This window comes from Sminthopsis crassicaudata, chromosome X (genome assembly GCF_048593235.1).
Source record: "Sminthopsis crassicaudata isolate SCR6 chromosome X, ASM4859323v1, whole genome shotgun sequence".
In the NCBI taxonomy this organism is placed as follows: domain Eukaryota; kingdom Metazoa; phylum Chordata; class Mammalia; order Dasyuromorphia; family Dasyuridae; genus Sminthopsis; species Sminthopsis crassicaudata.
In genome coordinates, this window is record NC_133623.1 from 72,301,773 (window position 1) to 72,325,751 (window position 23,979).

A 23,979-nucleotide genomic window follows, 5' to 3' on the forward strand; every position below is an offset into this window, starting at 1 on the left:
CAACTGGCTAGAACACTGCTCTGAATCTAATCATAGCTAAGAAAAAATAATAAATTATAATAATTCTAAAGTTAATGTAAATAATAATAACAAAGCTAAATGTAAAATCATACATTTTGGATTCAAACAATCAGCTTCACAAGTGCTGATGGAGAGGCCATCTGTGTGAAAAAGATCTAGAGCAGGGGTTCTCGAACTACGGCCCAGCGGCCAGATGCGGCCCACTGGGTTATGGCAAATGGGCTGAGGGGCAGAGACAGAGGGGGAGTTTTTGTTTTTACTATAGGCTGGCCCTCCAACAGTCTGAGGGATGGGGAACTGGCCCCCTATTTAACAAGTTTGAGGACCACTGGTCTAGAGGCTCAACGGGAGTCCACAATATAACAAGGCAACCAAGAAAGTGAAAGAGAGGCTGAGTATTGAGAACTGGGAGAACTTGCTGTGGCCAGACCATATCTAACCTCAGTTGGTTCTGTTCAATACAGCTCAAGTGCCTCCTCTTCAAGGGGCCTTTCCTGCTTCTCACAATGGTGAGTGCATCCTCCCAGATGGCTATGGATGTATTTTGTATATGACTTACATTTAGAGGCAGGTCACACAGAATATGCAGAGATGGCCAGTCAGGAAGACTGAACTCGAGTTCAAGTTCTGCTTTTAACAGCATACTAACCGTAGCATCCTTAGCAAGTCACTTTACTTGGTTCAAGAGGTGTTGAACTAGCACTGGAGTTCCTTAAGCCCAGTGAAAGTGCAGAGGGTGAGCAGAGAAAGAAATTTAGTTGTTCAGTAACTTTTCAATCATGTTTGACTCTCTGTGACTCCATTTGGGGTTTTCTTGGCAGAGATACTAGAGTAGTTTGCCATTTCTTTTCCAGCTCATTTTACAGATGAGGAAACTGAGGCAGACAGGGTGAAGTGACTTACCCAAAATCACACAGTGTCTGTAATGGATCTTTCTGATTCCTGGCCCAGTGCTCTATCCACTGCAGCACCAACTAGCCACCCAGAGATAAATATCCTGTTTTTATTCATCTGTGAACGTGAAGCTTCTTTCCATGAAAATATAAGGTCCTTAAGGACAGGGACATCTCATAGCAAAAGTGCTCGTGAACTAGCTGTCATGTTTCAGCAAAGATAGGAATGAATTAGAAACCATGCCGAGGAAGTCTGATTGGGGGAAAGAGCCTTCTGACTGCATGTACCCTTTGAAGATCATCTGAAGAACCAGGAAGGTTTAGCCTGAAGAAGAAAAGGCTCACGAGAGCGCTTTTCAAGTGTTTGAAGGGCTGTCCCATGGAACAAGGACTGGGCTTGTTTTATATCTTGGCCCCAGAGGGCGGAACCAGGAGCCATGGGAGGAAGTTGAAAAGAGGCAAGTTTGGGCTTGATGTCCAGAAATACTTCCTGGCAATTTAGAGTGGGCTCGGAGTGGAGTGAGATGTCTCAGGACTTAGCATGGAGGACGAGTCAGGCCAGAGGCACTGGAGGCAGGAAGGTCAGATGGGAAGCCCAAAAGCTACTTCTACTTTGCAAAGCCATTCCTTCTAATGATAAATTTCTTTGTGCTATTTAAAATAGGACTAGAGTGCAAAGCATTTCATTTTACGGACAACTTTGCAGCAATATAACTAATACTTTATGCTGCATAGTGATTTGGGAAGAAACTTAGAGGTTATCTAGGCCGGTCCCTGTGGTGACCACGTTAGCCCCCTGGATATCTTAGAATCAGCCAGAATCAGGAGAAGCAAAAGTCTTTATTCTTGGTATTTAGTGGTAGAACTCAAGGAGAATGGACACGGAGGATCTCTGCGACCTCACAGAAGTGACCCTGGCTAGTCTCCCTGCACCTCCTAGTCCCTCCCATAATTCTCTGTATACACCAAATGATTGGGCCAGCACAGGATAGTGGGAAGGGCCATTTTCCAAGCATATTCTAAGATTGTCCAATCGATAATTAGCTTCAAGTGCTCGATTGTCCAACCTCAGTGCATTAACTCAAGAGTTTCAACCCTTTACAGGTTCCTCTATTTTACGGAGGAGACATCTACATTTGAGACTTCGTTATTCAGTATTTCAGGATAGAAAAGCAATAGCAAGGTGTCACAGAGAAAAGAGTCTTGGAGGCAGGAAGATGTGAGCTTGAATCTTGTCTTGGACACTTACTAGCTGTGTGACCTTGGACAAGTCACTTTACTGCTCTCTGCTTCAGTTTCCTCATCTATAAAATGACCATTAGCAGCCCCTTTCTCCCAGAGTTATTGTGAGAATCAAATGAATTTAACATACGCAGAGTGCTTTGCAAACTTGGAGGTGACACATAATTGCTAGCTGTTATTACTGCAACAGAAAGTAAGGCGATGCCCTGTGAAAACTTCTAATGTCTCTGTGCACTTCGTACACATGAATGAAAGAGTGAAGGGGTCAAATAAAAGAATGGATTTGATGCCAACAATGAATTTGCCTTGTTCAGAAAGGGGGGGACTAGGAGGTGAAAGTGGCCCATTGGGAAAGTTTCTCACCCATCTTCTATGTGATTCTCCAGGGGATTGCAGGAACAGATGTGGCCAAGGAGGCTTCAGACATCATCCTAACCGATGACAATTTCTCCAGCATCGTCAAGGCAGTGATGTGGGGCCGAAATGTTTACGACAGCATTTCTAAGTTCCTGCAGTTCCAACTGACGGTCAATGTGGTTGCTGTGATCGTGGCCTTCACAGGCGCCTGCATCACCCAGGTAAGCACCATCTTGCTTTAAACTTGGGGGACTAACACTCAGGTTCTTCTTATGCAGGCCAAAGAGGTGGAAACAATAGCATTCTCCTTCTCTCAGAGCCTTCCTCCATAGAAAGCAAGACAGTTTTAAACCAAAGTACAGATAGGGGATCCAGAATGAACTACTTAAAGTAGAGTATCCAAGGAATGACAGCAGAATTGGAGAGACCAAGCCTACTTTTCCCCAAGTGCTTCCAATGCTGAGAGCCTCTTGGGACAGGGAGATCAATGTTCTATCTTCATGGCTAGACTTATCTTTAAGGTCTGTATTATATCACGCTGAGTAAAATACTAGGCCTGCCAAGGGTCATTTCTGAGCCAAACTTTCTTACATGTTTGTAAATGAGAGTTTACTCTCTCATGCTTAGATTTGCTTCTCTTCTTCACCAACTCTTAGAGACTGTGGAGGATCTTATCACTTCTTTTTCTTTTTTTGCGTTGTTGGGATTTTTTTTTTATTTGCATAAAACACTTCCATGGGAGGTGGAATCAAGGTGGAGAAGAAAAGGCAGTGACTTGCCTTACCTCTCCCCCAAACCCCTCCAAACACCTTTAAATAATGCCATACAGCAATTCCTGAAGCTGCAGAACCCACAAAAGGATGAGATGAAATAATTTTCCAGCCAAATACAACTTAGAAGGTCAACAGGAAAGGGTGAGAGTGGAGCACAGTCCAGCCCCAGCCAACCGAAAGCAGACCTTAGGAGGCACAGAATCAGCAGTGCTATTGGCTGCTTCCAGAGCTCTCAGTCCATAAAGGGGATTGAACAACTTATCAGAAAAAAATATTTTTTAACTCTGTTGCCTTGCCCATAGTCAGGTCTGGCTCACAGTCCTGGGTGGCACACCAGAGCTTGTGGCCACAGTGGTGTAGGGACCCTCATCACATTTCCAGGGCAGGAAAAAGTGTTGTAGTCACTCACAGACAGATCACAGGCCAAAAGAGTAGGAAATTCCACCCTCCTCTAGATCATACCACCTTGGAAGAACTGAAAATTTACAGGTCCCTAGAATTATCTCTGAAAATAAGCTTGGGACCCTCCACCCTAGAAGCAGAGCCCCACTTTAACAAAAAGTTAAATGTCAAGAAATAAGAGTGGAAAAGGAGAAGACAATAGAAAAAAATTCTGATCACAGAAAGTTACTATGGTGATGAGGAAAATCCAAACCCACACTCAGAAGAAGGTAACAAAATCAAAAATTCTACACCCAAACCCTTCAAGAAAAATATGAATTGGTCTCAGGCTGGGGAAGAGCTCAAAAGAGATTTTGAAAATCAAGTAAGAGAGGAAGGAGAAAAAAAAACTGATAAAAGAGAAATGAGAGTGATGCAAGAAAATGATGAAAAATAAATCAACAGATTAGTAAAGGAGACACAAAAAATACTGAAGAAAATAACAGCTTAAACAGTAACAATGGTAAAAAAGAGGTACAAAAAGCCAATGAGAAGAATGTCCAGAAACAGAAGAAGAGGCACAAAATTTGAAGCAGGAGGGAACTGTTTCCTTCACTAAAGTTGTGTTCCATTTAAGAAAGTATTTCCTTTTGATCTGTGATCCCTTTCTGTAATATTCTCTTTAAAAATATAATCTTCTCTGGGAGCAGGTTTCTTGGGGGGCTTCTGGGAGCAGCCTTCCTTTCAGTTCAGTAATCACCACATGAGTAGCCAGGGGTTAAAGTCCAAATCCTTTATTGTCTTCTTCAAAGTCTTGTCTCCTTCACTTGGGGTTCGGCTAGAAAAGATCTTGGTTTCAGTGGAGAAGCGAAGGAGAAGAGCCTGCCATCACTTCTCTGGTCTTCTCTCATTCTCATTCTTGAGCTTGTCCAAGCTTATATGGTCTCTTATCAAAGCTGTGAATCTTGTAGAACTGTAGTAAGTACTGAGTACATGTACTGAACTAGAGAACCGCTAAGCACCCTGCTAAACAACCATTGTCTCTATCAATTCCACTGACTTAGCACCTTGTTTCAAGTTTTGGCCCATAACACCTTTCAGAGTATCAGCCCCTCATGGGGAAGGCGTGTCCCCTCCAGATAAGTTATCTTTCCGGGATGCCAGAGCCTTTGATTCAATTAGAAATCCTGGTCAAAAAGCACCCCTTCAAAGTGTTGTGAATTGCAATAGGAGATCTGGGTTAAAAACTGATAAGAATCTAACCAGGGGTTCTCAAACTACGGCCCACAGACAGGCCAGATGCATCCGGCTGAGGATGTTTATGCGGCCCGCCAGGTTATGGCAAATGGGCTGAGGGGCGAAGACAGAGTGTGAGGTTTTGTTTTTACTATAGTCCAGCCCTCCAACAGTCTGAGGGACAGTGAACTGGCCCCCTATTTCCAAAGTTTGAGGACCACTGAAAGCCTCTGAACCTTGGCTCCTGAAGTCTAAAAACTCCTTAAAAAGGGTGGTATCTGGACTCATTCTTTGCAGAGGGCCCATGCACTTTGCTAGGACCCTGCCTGCTGAGCATTTTCAGCACCAAAACTCCATTTCCAAATAGAACTCTGCCACTATAGAAGTCAGTCCCTTGGTAAAAATTTCTATCCAACAATAAACTTTCATTTTGCAACTAATAATTCGGGAATGAGTGAATTCTTTCACTCCTAAACCTATGGCCGATCTAAAGGGGATATTTAACAACTCTCTTACTGCCACTAACCTCTTGACCACCAGGAATTGAGAGCATTCAAACCACATCAAATTCACTGAAGAAAAAAGAACTCCTTAAAAAGTATAATTGACCAAATAGAAATTGACCAAATACAAAAGCTCATTGAAGAAAATAATTCCCTAAAAATTAGAATTGAGTGACTTTATGAAAAATCAAGAAAAAACAAAACCAAATGAATGAAAAAATAGAAAACAAGGTGAAATATCTCATTGGAAAAACAGCTGAATGATAAATGTGGAAATATGTACAGAAGAATTGCATATACTTAACAGATATTGAATTACTTATTGTTTAAGGGAAGAGGGCAGGAAAGGGATGGAGAAAAATTTGGAGCATAAGGTTTTGCAAGGGTAAATGCTGAAAAAAATTATCTTTGTATGTATTTTGAAAATAAAAGGCTACTATTAAAAATTGGTAAATACTACAAAAAAGAAAAGAAAAACAGCTGACTTGGAAAATAGTCAATTTAAAAATTATTTGATTACCTGAAAGCCATTGATTAAAAAAAAAAAAGAGCTAGACATCATTTGTCAAGAGATTATCAAGGAAAACTTCTCTGATTATTCTAGGACCAGAGGGCAAAATAGAAATTGAAAGAATCTACCAGTCAAATTGAAAGAATCTACCAGTCACCTCCTGAAAGGTGATTTTGAAATTTGGGATCTCCAAAAGTCCAAGGAATATTGTTGCCAAACTCCAGCTTCCAGGTCACGGAGAGAACATTGCAAGTAGACAAAAAGAAATAATTCATCTCATGGAGCCACAGTCAAGATAACACAAGATTTAACAGTTCCTACATTAAAAGATCAGATTGTTGGAATATGATATTCCAGAGGGCAAAAGAGTTAGGATTGCAATCAAGAATCACCTACCTAGAAAAACCTAATATAATCCTTCAGAAGACAAAATTAACATTCAATGAAATATAGGCCTTTTAAGCATTCTTGATAAAATGACCAGAACTGAATAGAAAATTTGACTTTCAAATACAAGATTGTTCTCTACAATCAAAAGGTAAACAGGAAAGAGAAATCATAAGGGACTTAATAAGCTTAAGCTGTTTACATGGTACATAGGAAGGTAATACTTGTAACTCATAAAACTTTCTAATTATTAAGGCAGTTAGAAGGAGTATATATAGACAGAGGGCACAGGTGTGAGTTGAATATGAAGAGAAAATATCTAAAAAAATTAAATTAATAAAACCAAGAGTTGGTTCTATGAAAAAATCAACAAAATAGACAAACCCTTAGTAAATCTGATTAAAAAAAGGAAAGAGGAAAAGCAAATTGTTAGCCTTAAAAATGAAAAGGGAGAACTCACCACTAATGAAGAGGAAATTAGAGCAATAATTAGGAATTACTTTGCCCAACTTTATGCCAATAAATTCGATAACTTAAATGAAATGGAAGAATACCTTCAAAAATAAAATTAAGGGGTAAGGAAGAATGTATGAAGACAAAGGGAAAGGGAAAGCTAGGATTATCTCACACAGAGGAGTAAATTAGCTCACATAAAAGAGACAAGAAGACATTTTTACAATGGAGGAAAAGATAGGGGAGCTTAGGTAAAGAACAGTGAGTGAATGAACCCATTTTCATCAGCACTGGCCCAATGAGGGAACAACATACACCCTTAATTGGTTATAGAAATCTATCTTACCCTACAGGAAAGCAGGAGGGAAAGAGAATAAGAGAAAGGGGGAAGTGATAGAAGGAAGAGTAGATCGAGGGAGGTGGCAGTCAGAGGCAAACCACTTTTGAGGAAGGACAGGATGAAAAGAGATAGAACAGAAAAAACAGGGTGTGGGAGAATAAGATGGAGTAAATTCATTTAGCAATCATAACTGTAGGGAAAAAACTCTGAAGTAAATTTCTCTGATAAAGGCCTCATTTCTGAAATATATTGAGAACTGAGTCAAATTTTTAAAAATAGGAACCATTCCCCAAATGACAAATAATTAAGAGATATATTTCAGATGAAGTAGTCAATACTCTCTGTAACCATATGAGAAAGTGCTCTAAATTGGTATTGATTGGAGGAATGCAAATTGAAACAATACCACCATTTCATTGGCTACTAAGACAGAAAAAGAGAATGGCAAATAGCGGAAGGGATGTGGAAAAAATGAGACCTTAATATACTGATGGTCGAGTTGTGAACTGATTCAACCATTGTGTAGAGTCATTTGGAACAATGCCCAATACGTACCAATGCCCAATACGTACCAATGTACCAATAAAACCATATGTATCCTTTGACTTAGTGGTGCCATTATTATGTCTGTATCCTAAAAGAGATTTTTAAAAGAGAGGAAGGACCTATATGTGTGGAAATATCTATAGCAGTTCTTTTCTGGTGGCAGGAAGTTGGAAATTGAGAGGATAGCTATCAGTTTAGGAATGGCTGAGCAAATGGTGCTATGTGGCACAGTATTGTGCTGGAAGAAATGATGAGCGGGATGCTCTCAAAGCGAAATGCACTATGTACAAAGTAACTAACAGCAATGGTTGTAAGATGACCGGCTGTGAATGACAGCATTCTCAGCAGTACAGTGATTCCCCAACAACTCGAAAGGACTTCTGCTGAAAAATGTTTTCTACTCCCAGAGAAAAAACTGGTGTCTGAATACAGATTCTTTCACAAGATTATTTATGTGGAAATATGTTTTGCATGACTATGTAAGTATAACTTATAGCCTTCTCAATGAAGGGGGTAAGGAAGGAGAAAGGGAGAAAATTTGGAACTCAAAGTTTTAAAAACAAATGCTAAAAATTGTCTTTACATATAATTGGAGGAAAATAAAATACTAAATAAATTTACTTCCAAAAAACACTTTCCTGATACCAGAAGCATTAATGGTAGCACCTGTATTTTTGACTGAGGGTGGCAGGGGCAAAAACGATTCATGTTTCATCAGGAGAGCAGCAATTCTTTATTTTCTATACTAATAGCTTTTTAATTTTCCAAATACATGCAAAGATAGCTTTCAGTATTCACACTTGAAAACCTTGTGTTCCAAATTTTACTCCCTTCCTCCCTGCGTCCCATTTCCCCTAAACAGCAAGCAATCCAATATAGGTTAACCATGTGCAATTCTTTTATACATATTTCCATGCCCAAGAAAAATCAGATCCAAGGGGGAAAAATAAGACAGAAAAGAAGCAAGCGAGCAAACAACAACAAGAATAATAGAAGTGGAAATACTATGCTGTGATCCACATTCAGGCTCCATAGTTCTCTCTCTGGATGCAGAAGGCTCTCTCTGTCACATGTCTATTGGAATTGGTCTGAATTATCTCATTGTTGAAAAGAGCCAAACCCATCACAGTTGATCCTCATACAGTATCATTGTTGAAGTGTATAATGATCTTCTGGTTCTGCTCATTTCACTCAGCATCAGTTGATGTAAGTCTCTCCAAGCCTCTCTGTATTCCTCCTGTTGGCCATTTCTTACAGAGCAATAATATTCCACAACACACTGATTCAGCCATTCCCTGACTGATGGGCACCCCCTCAGTTTCCAGGTCCCTGCCACTACAGAAAGGGCTGCCACAGACATTTTAAGCAGCAATTCTTTAAAAAACACACATGTGCACAACAATCATAACCCTTTACTTTTGACACCAAAATCATTTTTCAGTTCCTGATGCCATCTCTGACTCCTTTGTACCAAAAAAAAAAAAAACAAAAAAAAAAAAAACCCTCACCCAATGTGTTCTACAAAGCCACCAGAGCTGACTCACTCCTATTCCTCAGTTATGAGCTCCTTTGTGTCTTTGTTTGTTTGGTTTGTTTTGTTTTTGCTGAGGTAATTGGGGTTAAGTGACTTGCCCAGGGTCACACAGCTAGGAAGTATTAAGTGTCTGAGACCATATTTGAACTCAGGTCCTCCCGACTTCAGGGCTGGTGCTCTATCCACTGCGCCACCTAGCTGCCTCTCTTTCATGACTTTTACCATCATTTTTCCATTGCTATGAGATTTGAACTCATTCTTACTTAGACTTTTGAAACGCCTGTGGAAAGCATGTGCCTCCCTCCTCCCTCAGACTGTGGCGATCAGGTGAGCAAAGGGAAAAAGTCTTAGAGTGAACATCCCAGGATCTACTCAGCTCAGGAAGCTAGGGGAGGTGGGCTTGACGTGCATCGTTAAGTACAAATTAGAAGAATTTGGAGAGGAAGAGGTACGATGAGCTAGACCCCAAGGAAGAACCAGGGTTAAGGCTGGAGAAGTTAGCTGGGGTCAGACTGCGGACACGCATTATCATCATCATTCACAAATTGTCCCTGAGCAATGTCCCAGGTACAGACTATGGGACAAGGGCCTGAATTGCCTTTTAGAACTCTGGATTTTGTCCAGAAAGTAGCGGGTCTTGAGCATGGGGGTATGCACGCATGTGTGAGCATGCAAAACGGCCCAGAATGAAGTAGAAGCCTCAGGAGATGGAGGAAAGGGTGCTGGACTTGGAGCATGAGGACCGCGGTTCTCAGCCCAGATCAGCAGGAAGGGTTTAAGTGATCTCCAAGATCTCTCCCATCGATTGTAGACTATAATCATATGAGCAAATGGTCCTGGATCTAGAGCTGGAAGGGACCTTAGTGGCCACTGAGTCCAAGCCCCTCGTTTTACAAGAGATGACGATGCTGTTGTTGCTCATTGTTTGTTCTCAAAGAGGACCGGTGGCATCTGCAGACTGATGTGTTGACTTGCAAGCGAGGCAGGGCTGTGCAGTCATCAGCTCCCTCTCTCCTCCAGAGAGTGGCCAGACCTGGGTCAGGACAACTGGAGATGCTGCAGCGGGAGACCTTGGCCTTTAAGCTAAAACCTTTTCCGGGTCTCACTTTGTCTGAGGTAATACCCATTCGATAATCAAGGGCTAGGTAGGAATTGAGGCAAAAGATGGCCTAGTTTTCCTTCCCAAAAGAATCGATCTGGAGGGGCAGCTAGATGGTGCAGTGGATAGAGCACTGGTCTTAGAGTCAGGAGAACCTGAGTTCAACTCCAGCCTCAGACATTTGACACTTCCTAGCATGTGACCCTAAGCAAAGTCACTTAACTCTGATTACTTCACACCTCTCCCCTCCCCCCCAAAAAAGAATCTATATGAGAGGGGAAGGCCTCAGAATCTCTTGCCAGAACAGAAATCGTTATTGAAAGAGGAAAGGAAAGACAGAAGGTGAGAATACCAGTGAGGAGGCTGCTGAGGAACCCAAGAAAATAGGTAGTGGAGGCCCATCCCTGAGGCTGCTGCCACAACCTGATAAAAAGGTGCAGGTGCATTCATTCATATTCACACACACACACACACACACACACACACACACACACACACACACACACACTCACATACACACACACACGCACACACACACACACACACACACACACACACACACACACTCACATACACACATCCTAAAGGCTTAGCTAAACACCATGCCAAACCTCAAAGCAGTGACAGAAGCAGCAGGGAATATCACCATCACACTTGCTCAAATGAGCTGTCACATGTTTTCATGTGAACAAAACACCCATAAAACTGAGCCCAAATTGGGTGGCTCTTTTCCTTTCTACAAAGATCACAAGTCTCCCCTGCTCAGTGGGGAAGCATCTCTGTGAGGTAAATACTTCTGCTTCCGATTCATGTCTCGGAAAGGCTTAGGCGGTGCCTTGATCCCCTGGGCCTAACTCTTCCTTCTCATCCTCTCTGCCCACAGGATTCCCCTCTCAAAGCGGTCCAGATGCTGTGGGTGAATCTCATAATGGACACGTTCGCTTCGCTGGCCCTGGCAACAGAACCACCCACTGAGTCCCTCCTTTTGCGAAAGCCATATGGTCGAGACAAGCCCCTCATCTCCCGTACCATGATGAAGAACATTCTGGGCCATGCCATCTATCAGCTCACTGTCATCTTCACGCTGCTGTTTGCAGGTAGGCCGCTTCCGTTCGCCCAATGCCATTCCTTCCACCAGTCAGGCTTGTGCTCACATGTTAGCCCTGATGTGTGGACTTCAGCTCAGCCCTCTAAACTCCCAGGAGCTGCCCACGTACAGAAGACGAGCGATTACCCTAGCTCAGCAGGGACAAATTCCAAATGGGTGTCAGGTTTGCACAGAGGCCGAAATAGGAAAGGTAACATCCCAAGCGAGTTTGAGTCAGGGAAGGAGGCACTTTATAGAGCTACGGCTAGGGGAGCGCGGGTTTGCTGAGAATTAGAAGTGACCTCAGGAGGCAGCTCGTTAAATCCCTTCATTTTAAAGTAAGGGAATTGGGTCCCATCCGGGTGAGGTGACATGCCCAAAATCAAGTCTGAGACTCGGGTCTTCGGAGACTCCAAAGCCGGTTTTCTGTCCGCTCCACCAAGGTGTCATCCTGGACTAAATCAAAGCTCCAGCTGGTCACAGAGTAAAATGGACAATTTTGGTTTATGGAAAATTGCTTTTGGGCAAATAAAATCAATGTGGCTAGAAAGGAAACGACGGAGTGGGAAAGGGGGGCTTCGTTGCAAAATTTTCCGATAAAGGTCTGATATCTAAAGTAGAGAGTGAGACAGACAGACTAGAGACAGAGAAAGAGATAAAAGCCAACCTGGTATATTGAGTAGAGAACCTCTGAAACATTCCAGCCATGGTGGCCAAGTCACTTCATTTCTTCATCCCTGAGGCAACTCTCTGAGACTGTATGTTGCAGAGAAGGTGCACAGGGAGAGGTGCATGTGTCTTCCCAGATGAGGAGAACCTCTCCATCCACGTGTGCACCTTCTCTGCAGCATACAGTCTCAGAGAGAAAGGCCTCACCTAGGTCAAGGCTTGGAGTCTGGAAGACCTGAATTCAAATCCTGCCTCAGATGCTTAGTAACTGTGTGACCCTGGGCAAGTCACTTAATCTCTGTTTGCCTCAGTTTCCTCAACTGTAAAATGGGGATAAGAGTACTTCCCTCACAGGGTCATTGTAAGGGTCAATCTATGTAGGCCCCATATTAGCTAGTCTTCTCCTCGAAGAGGTCAGCAGTCTTGGCCCAGGGATTGGCAGGCTATTGTCCTGAGACATATATTCTGACCTTGAAGAGGAAATAATAAATGAAAAAGGAAAAAATGAAATAATAAATGAAATAAGAGGAAAGGCAGGAAGGGGATCCAAGAGGAGGAAATGGAGAAGGGGGAGGGTCAGGAGCATAGGACTCTACCCTGATCCGTGCTGACACATATGGTCAACTCGTTTGCTTCCTCCTCTTTCTCATCCCTCTTCTCATTGACAAAAATCAAAAGTGACCGTCCCTGGTGGTCCTTGGCCCTTGTTCTGATTCATTCAGTTCAGTTCATCGATTAAGCTTTTCCTCTTGGCCAGGCCCGGTTCTATGCCTAGCACAGAGTTACCTGTGCTGTGGATTGCCTGGGATACCCAGGCAAAAGTGGAGCCACCCTCAAGGAGCTAATATTCCATGTGAGGGAAACAACAGATGAACAGAGAAGTAAATAAATACCAAGTTCCTTTGTGGGGAACGTGAGCGGAGTGTGAACAGCTGCAGGGCTTAGGAGAGGTCCCGGGTACAAGGCATTGTTTAAGCTGAAGAGGAAGCTTCTTACCTTACCGAAAAGACAGGAAGGAGAGGAACAGGGAACAGACTAGGTGAGGACCCAGAGACAGGGCCTGTGGGAAGAGCCATGACCACCGCCACCCCATTCCCATCATCCACCTTGGCACCTCTGCCCCATCCCTACCCCCACTCCAGAAAAGGGGTTCAACCCTTGATATTACCAGAAAAACCAAAGAGATGACTAGGTATGACATGTCAAAGTTCTCAGGGAACATTCAAGTCTCTGACTTTGCATGGAGGCCGGGAAGAAGCATCAGACAGACCATTGTTCTCTCTCCCCCTGCTGCTCCACTGCAATGTTCCCCCAGACTTGGTGCCAACCTCCCCAGGTGTAAAGGGTCGCTTTATATGTGCCAGTTACTACCCTTGACCTCACTTGTTAGACTGGGCCTTCCAGCTGCGTTTAGAGCTGGCCCAGCACAGTGTCCCCTGCTAGACTCCCTCCGCCCCATCTCCCCTTCCAGGGAAGGCTCTTCCCTGAAGCCCTGTGCTCAGTCTCCAGTATGGATCCATGACGTTTCCTTCTTTTCTGCTGATGGCATGTTGCTTCACTATGTGGGCACTGCCACGGGATCATCCAGAGGTAATCTGGGGCTCCAGGCTGAATACAGCAGCAGTCTCTGCTGTGTTGGGCCTAGCTGCATAAGGAGCCATTCCAGCAAGGTAGAGCCTGCTGCTGAGCACATGGATTTGGTCAACTGGATTTTGGGTGGAGAGCCACAAAGTGAGGGCGAAGGACTATTTCAGTGATTGACAAAACAAATTTGTTCTGTCTCCTTTTTTTTAATTATTAATTTTATAATTATAACTTTTTTCGACAGTACATATGCATAGGTAATTTTTTACAACATTATCCCTTGCACTCCCTTCTGTTCTGAATTTTTCCCTCCTTCCCCTCATCCCCTCCCCTAGATGGCGGGCATTCCCATACATATTAAATCTGTTATAGTATATCCTAGGTACAATATATATGTGCAGAACCAAATTTTGTTGTTGTTGTTGCAAAGGAAGAATTGGATTCGGAAGGCAAAAATAATCTGGGAAGAAAAACAAAAGTGCAAACAGTTTACACTCATTTCCCAGTGTTCCTTCTCTGGGTGTGGCTGATTCTGTCCATCATTGATCAATTGGAACTGGATTAGCTCCGTCTCCTTTTTTTGGCCCCCATCTGATGTGCAAGTGATTGGCGCTGATTCTTGCCCAATTCATTGCATTACTTTGAAAAGAGTAAAAATTACATTTCTTTCAAGCCAGACTTTTGACCCCTTCTCATCAGCTTCTCTCCACCTATCCCCCTGAGTTTAGAGCAGTAAGCTCACTGACCTTGAATAAGCCATTTCTCTTTTCCAAGCCTGAGTTCTCTCATCTCTAAAATGGGGGTAATCATCATCAAACTACTTACCTTATTGGGTTTTTCGTAAAGAAAGCGCTAATAGAAAGTTGAGTCGTTACCACAAGTGTAGACAGGAATGAATCAAAACACGGGGTTCTGATTCATTGGTGGATCAGAACCAGCGCCTCAGGGGCTAGGCCAAGTCTCTCGATCAAACTCCTCAGCAATGGATTGTCCCCATCACTGTGATAAGGGTTTGAGTAAACCCTATGAAGCTGGAAGCTCCTCCATCTCTAGGGTCAAACAAGGCTCCCGGCTGGCCTGCTCGCCTTCACGGGAAGGGGTAGTGGGGAAAAGTGAGGCTGAATAGAGCGGATGTGCCCTCTTCCCTGTCAGTCAAACACCCCCCCCCACTGGCGTCTACTACAGTCTGCCCATTGACCACTTCCCTTGCCCCTCTCTTCTTTTCCTCTCCACTCTAGGTGAGGTCATGTTTGACATTGACAGCGGCCGGAACGCCCCTCTGCACTCTCCGCCCTCAGAGCATTACACCATCATCTTCAATACTTTCGTTCTGATGCAACTCTGTAATGAAATCAACGCCCGTAAAATCCACGGAGAGAGGAACGTCTTCGAAGGCATCTTCAGCAATCCCATCTTTTGTTCCATAGTCCTGGGCACCTTTGGCATTCAAGTAAGAGAATCTAGGCCGCTCTGGCCACCTACTTGTCACGTGACTGTGGGCGAATACTGACTCTGGGTTGCCATTTCCCCTTCTAACAGTGGAAGGGACTAGGAGCTGAGGAGAATAAAGGCACCCAAATCATTGATTAAATGCTAATTGCCAAACACTGTTAAGAACTGGGGGTACAAATGGGAGTGAACAAGACAATGTCATCTTCTGGGTTAATTTCCGTTCTTCTCCCAGGAAAAGAGGAAGCAACTCATAAAGGTAGACTGGGGGGAGAGAAAAGGGAAGGTTAACCTAGAAGATGGACCCACCCAAAGCCAGCCTATGAAGTAGGACTTGGGGGTCCTTCAAGACCCATTGTCAGCCTTAGGCTACCACCGTGAACACTTTTGCCCCAGTGACACCCTCAAGATCCTCAGCTACTTTCACCTCGGAAGCAGATCCTCTGGTCCCTAAGGAGGTGTTACTTAGTGGATGACTCAGTAGATTGCCCCTGCCCAGGGGTATTTGCATTGGAATAATCTCCCTTTAAGCCCTGGGGAAGCAGGGTACAATTGTGATTCCTCGAAGGGGCAGCAGACTTTCCCAGAAGCCTTGGTGTGTGCAGCCGCTCACTGAGCCTCTGAGAAAAGCTGGTCCGGGACTCGGATTTAAGGTCTGCCCAGTTGTCCAGATCGGCAGAGAGGGCCCAGCTCTGTTTGGAAAAGCCCGTGGGGTGGTCCTGACTCTTGGCTTTCAGTTTGACTTGAAGAAAAGGCATTAAACCCTCACTTTTCCTTACGTGAAAGAGGGGACAAAGGAGGCAGTTAGTGAGCCCGACTCCCTCCAAAGTGAGGGAGAGGGAAGGGGAGGAAGAGAGGGACTCCAGGCCTGGGCTCTGGGGAAAGGGCGGCTGAAGCCGCCTGGCAAGACCACCCCTGCCACAGGGCCTCCTCCCAGTGCCAGCACTAGGCGGGGCACGGTTTCATCAAGTGCTTCTTTGTTGGGCAGAAGGAATTTGAACATGGCCCCAAGCTCGCTGGCCAGGTATTTCCCAAACTCAGACTTTCCAAAAACATTGTGCTGCTCCAGAGGTATCCCTTACTCGGGACTTCTTTGAAATTCCCAAATTTTGGCATTTATTTTTTCAGAAGAAAAGCTGCTTCTCTTCCCTGTTCCCCCCCCCCCCAATTCCCCAGGAAAAAGTCCAGGTTTGAGTTCAGAAGTGGCTGCTAGGTCCAGCCCGTGCACCTGAGAGTCCGGGCACCACAAAAACCAAACCGGCTTCACCAGCCCCAGCCTCTTAAGTCAAGGCCACGGGGCAGCGGCTCCAGAGTACAGAGAGAGCGCGCCAGAGGGCGGGAGCCAATAAAACAGAAGAGGCCCTTAGCAGCTATGGTCAGCCTCATTCCCACTCAGCAAACACTCTAGAATCCCTCTGGCTCACTGCCACTGGCCTCTGGGATACCTTCTTCTGATTAGTGGGGCCATCCATTAGTTTCTGCTGCACTGCGGCCCTGGAGCCCGTTCTGCAGGGGGGCTTCGTGCTGCCCTTTGAATACCCCCTTAACTTTGATGGCTAGAAGCCACAGGACGCGAACTCAAAGGCCAGTGATAGGTCTTTGTCAGACAGGAGGAAACGGGAAGCCTGTAGGGAGGGGCCATCTTTGTGTGTCTCCACACACTCCCCTGCCTTTTGAGGCCGCAGGACTCCTTTCCTTCCTTAGATTAACCCTTGTGGCGATGTGATGCAAATGCCGCATCCTGTAGAGAAGCACCCACCCACTGCATCATAACCCCCACTGCTTTCTTCTTAGCAGCAGCACGCTTCCTCCAGATTGCTTTAAGTCAGAGTTTAAATTTGTGAGGAGATCCATCACATACGTACACACACACGCACACACACACACACACACGCACACACGCACACGCACACGCACACACACACACACACGCACACACACACACACACACACACACACACACCAGTTAAGAACCGCTAGTTTAAGGAATTGGTTAGCGCAAGGCAGGGATGGCCCTATACACAGACAGGGGAGGTGGCCACCTTCTAGTCTGTCTGGCCACAGGTCCTGAAACGTGCCACCTTAGAGCTCCCCTTTGGGAAAAGCATTATGGGCTCAATGCACATATGAGAACACAAAGACCCTGACATCCCAGTATGGTTTGATGGGAATGGGACAGGGTTAGCAAAGGCCATGATGAACAACGCTAGGCTTAGGGGAGGGAAAGGAAAGGGCAAGGCAGCAGAAGGCAGAGCACAAATGGAGGCAGAATGTTTGAGACATTCTTGGCCAACTCCCAAGGCTGGTGAGGGTCAGTCATTTCCCAAGATAGCGAATCAGTGCTAGCCGCCAAGACTTCATTGGAGCGGCTACACTCCCCAGGTTAAAGAAAGGGAGTAAGAGTGGGTTCTGGGGCGTTCCTCGCTTGCTGAAGCTCTTGCCCTTCTCCATCTCCCTTCCCCAATTTCTTCACCCACAGTTTCCAGCAGGCAATACTTGCTTAAGTGAAGGCAAGCACTACAGCTTTAGAGGGAGGAGGCGTTATTGCTGTGGGCTGGAGCTTTAGGTGGGCTTTCTAAAGAAGGGAGACCTCAGAATCAAAGGGCACCAAACGTTAAAGCCGGAAGGGACCTTAAAATCCTATCATCTTGCACGTGGAGAAACTGAGATCCGTTGAGGGAAAACGAAAGCTCAAGGTACCATAGCAAGTTCATGTAGAGTCAAGACCCTGTGCTCTAGAACTGAGCCTCAAAGGGCCGCTGGAGTTCACACGGCAGTCAGGGATGGCAACTAAGAGGGGAGAGCTACTCTGTAGAGGCCGGAGGGAGGTTAAGAAGATGGGAATGGTTTGGCCATCCTTGCCACCAAAACATATGGCTCAGATCTCCTTGTTCTCCTACAGATTGTGATTGTGCAGTTTGGTGGGAAGCCCTTCAGCTGCGCGCCTTTAACCATAGAACAGTGGCTCTGGTGCCTGTTCATCGGTATCGGGGAACTCGTCTGGGGACAGGTAAAAACTTCATTTCTTCAGTGTTCTTGGCCCAGCTCCGCACCATCCCTTGGCGCTATCTCTGTGGCATTTACCCATCATCCCCAGGTTCTCATCCCAGCTCTGCCACTAACTGTGCAAACTTAGGCAGTAGAGTTGTCCAATAACCTGGAGGACCTTGCACATACCTGGGGGTAGGGGAGGGGAGAGAGAGAGCGGGGTTCCTCTCAGTCTTCGCTCAGGTCATGCCACTGATTCACTTCCTAGACCATTTTACAAGTCATTGTTGTAACTGTTATTGCCGGGGGTGGGGAGGGGGGAAAGGGGGCTCTCAATTGTCCTTGGAGTCAGTGGAAGGTTTGATGCCTCTGATAGTGCATTGATTGTATACCACCAAAAGAATATTAGGATTAGAAATGATGTGTTTTATTACATTCGCATATTATATTAGTGTCGTATAATAATATTTTATGTATTGCTCCTGGGCAAGTCACTTAAGCTTTGTTTGCCTCAGTTTCCCCATCTGTAAAATGGAGCTAACAGCACCTACCTCCCAGAGCTGTTGTGAGGAGCAAAGGAGATAATCACTGTAAAAAGCACTTAACACAGTGCCTGGCACACAGTAGGTACTTAATAAATGCTTTAGACATTACTGTATAATTTTTTGTTGGCCCAAACCTATGATTTCATTATTGTAGGGAGATGCCAGAAAGAAACATTCTCTTTTTAGGCAGATCAGGATATGCTCTATAACTTAATAATCTTGGAGAGTTCCCTAGAATACCGAGGAGTTAAGTGACTTGTCCAGGGTCACACGGACAGTGTATGTCAGAGGCAGAACTGAGATCTTCCTGACTTTGTCTACCTCTCTGTGCAATATACTGTATATTATTACATGATAATAATCAGAGGTGCACTGGTGAGTATTTAACAACCAGCTCTGGGGTGGGGCAGGGAATTGTACAAGATACATTTTTGTGTTTAATCTGCATCATTAAGATTTTCACCATCCTTTCCTTAAGTCTAGATAATCAACCAAACATTAAATCGATCCTTGATTTGTAACATTTGTCCATTTCCAATGCATAAATGCTCACATTGGAAATTTAACAATAGACTCAAAGCTATTCGAGCTGGCTCTGGCCCTGAACAAGGGGCCACATGGAGGGGACCTTAGAGTTCATGGAGGCCAGCCAGCCATTCCCCTCCTGTTACAGAGTAGGACACTGAAGCCAGGGAAAAGAGCCTCGCCCCAAAGAGAATGGAAATAAGCATCTGTGAAGCCCCTATTAAATGCTTATTTACACATGTGAGCATCCCTGGGAGGGAGGTGTTATTATCCCCATTTTACAGATAAAGAAACTGAGACAATCAGGGTGAAGTGACTGTCCAAGGTCACACTGCTAGTAAGTGTCTGAATCCAGATTTGAATTCAGGTTTTTCCGACTCCAAGTTCTGGGCCCTATTTATGTCACCTAGACCTAGTCACCGTATTTATGTCTCTATTAGTAGCAGACTGTCAAGGAAGAGGGCCGATGGTGCCAATCCAGGGAGATCAGGTAAGGCAGAGAGGAAAGAGGGAGGAGAGCAAGTTCAGTAGGTCAAGCAGCAGGAATCAAGAACCCAAACTAGGCTAAAGTAGAAACAGAGTCTGCCGGGGTGTGAACGCCAGGACCAGTGCACCTCACGCTGAGCTAAATGCCCAAACTAGGCCCAGAGTGTGGGCAGGCCCGAGTCTGTGGGCAGAAGCAAGTAAGAGGACCTGAGTTTGGAAACAAGACAGCAGTAGTGTAAGAGTATATGAGGTGAGTGCTCACACACACACACACACACACACACACACACACACGCCCCACATGCTCATACTTCTAAGTTCACACACACACCCCCTGTTAGGTGGATGCTAGTAGCCAGAGGGGTAGACAGAACCTCCCAGGTATACCGTTTGCTTGGGACTTCCACTAGAGCCCAAGGCCTTGTATTAAGCTGGGAGACAAAGGAGGCCCTTCTAGACAGCCCTTCGTGGACAATCACCTGTTTACTTCCTGGGGGCTTTTGACTCTGCTCAGGTCATTGCCACCATCCCCACCAGCCAGCTGAAGTTCCTGAAAGAGGCAGGGCATGGGCCAGGAAAGGATGAAATCACTGATGAGGAGATGGCAGAAGATGAGGAAGAGATTGACCATGCTGAGAGGGAACTCCGCCGTGGCCAGATCCTCTGGTTTCGAGGCCTTAACAGGATCCAGACTCAGGTATACCACTGGGGACAAGCGGGAGGAGGAACGACAGTCAGTTGCTTTGGAAAAAAAAGACATGTTCACCACTCAGGTCCTTCAAATACCCTTGAAGTGTCCTTTCAAGAAAATGGCATCTAGTTGTGCATGTTTTTGGAGGGGTGTGCCCAGTTGTTTACCAGATGATTTGACTTTAGTTAACATTGGTTGCTTTTCTGCCTAGAGAGACTGGAAAGAAGCAGAGGATGGGAGAGCTGGGCTTAGACCACTGAGGGATGTCCTTATCTTCCATTCCGATCAGTTTCACAAAGCAGGTTGCCATGTTGGTTTGGTTTGGTTTGGTTTGGTTTGGTTTTTCAATCTCATTGGTAATCCAAAAGAGAAAAGAGTTCCAATTGTGCAAAATTCAACAAAGCTCACTTCACAAAAGTGGCCACTCAGGGAAGCTACCTATGCAGATTATTTTGAAAACCATGTGACAACACAAACTGGTTATCCAGACCAGATACGTCTGGCCCATTTTGAGCCATCTCTTCTTCCATTCGAAATGTAAGCCGCTCTCCTCCCTCCCCACTCTGAACCAGCTTGAGTTTCTCCATGGGAATTCTTCTCCCAGATGATACAGCGTATAATTCAAGGTGTGTCGGTGGTGATAGAGGGTTGAGGTATATAGGGAGGGGCTGGTTGTGGGGTTTTAATTAGCCTTCCTTCAAAGCATGAGGGAGGTTGCCCTAATGGATGAAACAGATCAATTCCCATTCGGGTTTCCATAACTGACTGTGCTGAAGTATGGGTGAGGATACGTGGTAATCTGTTTCAATATGGGAAACGTATTTAAAAGATTAATTTTGACAAGGTCTACTAAAGCTAGAGTCTTTGTCTTCTCTCCCTAACCTTCGAAGAGCCATCTTAAAAGCAGGTTTAGCTGAACACAAGTCAAAATGCGACCAAGTACCCAAATTCTGGGGCGCAGTACAATACTCTTTCTGAATAGACCCTCCCCAGTCCAGTCTCCAGATGTTTGTGCTGTAGCATTCCAAATTATTAGCATTCACATGAAGTCTTTTTTTTATTGTTGTGCATATAGGACGGTCTAACCAAAGCAGGAGGGGAAAAAGCAAAGACCCAACCACCAGCTCACGGAAACTATCCCGGGATTGAATTGCCCCTTTCCCAGACCTTCCTTAATAAGAAAATCCCCTCTTTTAAAAGACCTGTCCCAAAAGATTACCTTCCTGTAGCTTTAAAAGGCACCACAAGAAAGGGAAAGGATGGGGAGATTCTTAGTGACATCCTGAAAACTTCTGGTAAAATGCCATCATTGCCATGTTTGAGCAGTAACCATTGGGTTTCCCAGCTGTGTTTGTGGGGAGGAAGAGATGCCTCCACCAAGCACAACTTTGAGCGTTCCTTCGTTTAAACCAAAGCTATGTTTACTAAATTACCTGAGGTTGGCAGCTGGTTGAATATAAACCCTAAAATCGTATTTCACACCACTTGGTCCTAAATGCCCTCACTTCTGTGCCATGTGGGCAAATGTGCCGCAGTTTCTTCCTTGGATTTTGCGTCCTGCACTGCATTCTGAGCCCAAGCACTTGCCTTTCCGAGTGACGCTTGCTAAAGGGCTCAGTATTTTTCAGCTCAGGACACCTAGTAAATGCTGTGTCTGGTTTGAATAAACAGAAATCTGTTCAGCTAATAGGGCAAGATGGATATGAATGTATTGATTCAAAAGGGTATATCCTGGAAAAATATCAGGATTAATCTGATGGATGGCCTCATGTCGATGCTTCAGAGAGAGAGAGAGAGAGAGAGAGAGAGAGAGAGAGAGAGAGAGAGAGAGAGAAAGAGAGAGAGAGAGAGAAATGTAGATGCTACTGGGCAGACTTGTCCACAGTGACTCGCCCTGTTCCTGGGTCTCTCTCACTAACCTGACCTGAATGCACAAAGCCTCCTTTATTTGAACACATGTACTTGGCTGACATGGTCGTAGGTGCCAAATCTGCCGCATAGACATGAGAATTCGTAAATGCTCTCCACCCCAACTAGAATAACAGAGCGCAATGGGACACATACAACATTGTTGGATTTTGCCTACCAGCCTCACAAGGGAGCCCTGCCCTGTGCTCTGCCTCCTGGCCTCCTGCCAACACCATTTGGGTCTCGCTTCCAAAAAGGCCTAGTCAATTCCTGAGACCCATCCAGGTCTTCGCTGCCCCTTCATTGTCTGGGACCGAAGGATTGGGTATCCTTCTCCCCCCCCCCCCAAAGTCAAGGTACATGGCTGGAAGACAAAGCGAGGGCTCGGCAAACATTTGCTTTAGCTTCTGGATTTTTAAACTCGTGAGGTCGGGCTCAAAGGAAGAGAAACTAACAAGTCTCCTTGTTAACAGCCAAGAGTGGATCTTTCCCCTCCCAGTGAGCATTGTTCTCCTCTTGGGAAGTTGCCCCAGCCCTTGGGGGGGGGAGGAAGGAGGAAGGGGTAGGAAGGCCTTGTCTTTGGCAATGGCCTTGGAGAAAATCAGATCTCATTCCTTTATGGTCACACCACATTTATGACCCCAGACAGTATTTCCTGCCTGGCCTGGACCTCCCCCTCCCCCTCCTTCCACAATCAATGACTCCGGGATGCCTTCAGCATTCGGATGCACCCTCAGAGAACCCCGATCTGTCCCTGTGAAGGACACCAAAAGAATATAGAATAGGCTGTTCCCAAAGTGCTGTGGGAAACCAGGGGGAGGACTCTGAAAGGGAGCATCGATGAGAACGCTCGAATCTATGGGTTTCATAATTAGCACAATTGGGCTCCTTGCCTCCGAGTCCCACCATCTAGGCTTGATTTGGCAAGAAATAAAAATCGCCAACCAGCCCCAAAAGGAGAGTGGCTTCTCCCAGCAGCAAATGAAGCGCGGATCAGAATGCAGACAGTGATAATCCCAAATCACTCGCTTCCCTCCCTACCTCGTGCCGGGCCTCTATAGGCGGCTACCCAAAAAAAAAAAAAAAAATTTTTTTTAAACACACACACAGAGCCTCAACTCATAGGAAATCTAAAAACAGACCCAACCTTGTGCACAAAATCCACATTGTTGCTTGGAGCCTTGGGGGGAGGGGAAATGCAGATGTCGTGTCCCCTCCTCCCCCCTCGCTGCTGTGGAGCAAAGACTCTCGGGAGGCAGCCCTCCCCAGTGCCAGCAAGCCCACAGGCTTGGTGGGAATCTTGTATTGCCGTAGTTTTGAAAATCTACCCTTCTTAGTTAAGCGAATTCTCCTTTTGATATTTCCTAGGGGATATTTTCCTGGCTGATAAAATAAGATACTCAGAAATCTGATCATTTGGACAGAGTAATAAAAGTGAGTAATTAATAGAGTAAGAACTTGATCATTTAGGGCACTCGAGGCAGAAGTGGTTTTAAAGTAATGCGGTATTATTACTTTCATAGAGTATAGAGAATAAATAGAAATAGGTTAACTAAGTATTGCCTAGCCGAGGTACTTAGGAAGTCTGCTTTAATGGCTAGAGAAGCGGGATGTCATTTATGTGGTGTATATGTGGCTCAGTCCAGATCGGTGCAAACAGTGAATCCCCTTGAAGTAGCCACACTATTCGAGTTCACGCCGCATATGTCCATTGGCTAGAGCCAATACTTTCGATGATTATAACTTCGAATAGTGCAAATCCGAATGTGTA

The 23,979-nt window shown here is 45.1% G+C and overlaps 1 protein-coding gene across 9 annotated transcripts in view; it reads left to right on the forward strand.

Annotated features, from left to right (window-relative positions):
* ATP2B3 (ATPase plasma membrane Ca2+ transporting 3) overlaps positions 1 to 23,979 on the forward strand; it is a 121,869-nt gene that overhangs the window by 86,195 nt on the left and 11,695 nt on the right. For 8 of the 9 annotated variants that reach the window (XM_074276983.1, XM_074276991.1, XM_074276984.1 and 5 more), the window contains 5 exons: positions 2,543 to 2,734; positions 11,160 to 11,373; positions 14,855 to 15,066; positions 17,968 to 18,075; positions 20,124 to 20,306. In XM_074276983.1, the coding sequence (XP_074133084.1) occupies positions 2,543 to 2,734; positions 11,160 to 11,373; positions 14,855 to 15,066; positions 17,968 to 18,075; positions 20,124 to 20,306 (909 nt within the window). Of the gene's footprint in view, positions 1 to 2,542; positions 2,735 to 11,159; positions 11,374 to 14,854; positions 15,067 to 17,967; positions 18,076 to 20,123; positions 20,307 to 23,576; positions 23,643 to 23,979 lie in introns of all 9 variants that reach the window. The other variant, XM_074276990.1, reaches the window with a different exon arrangement.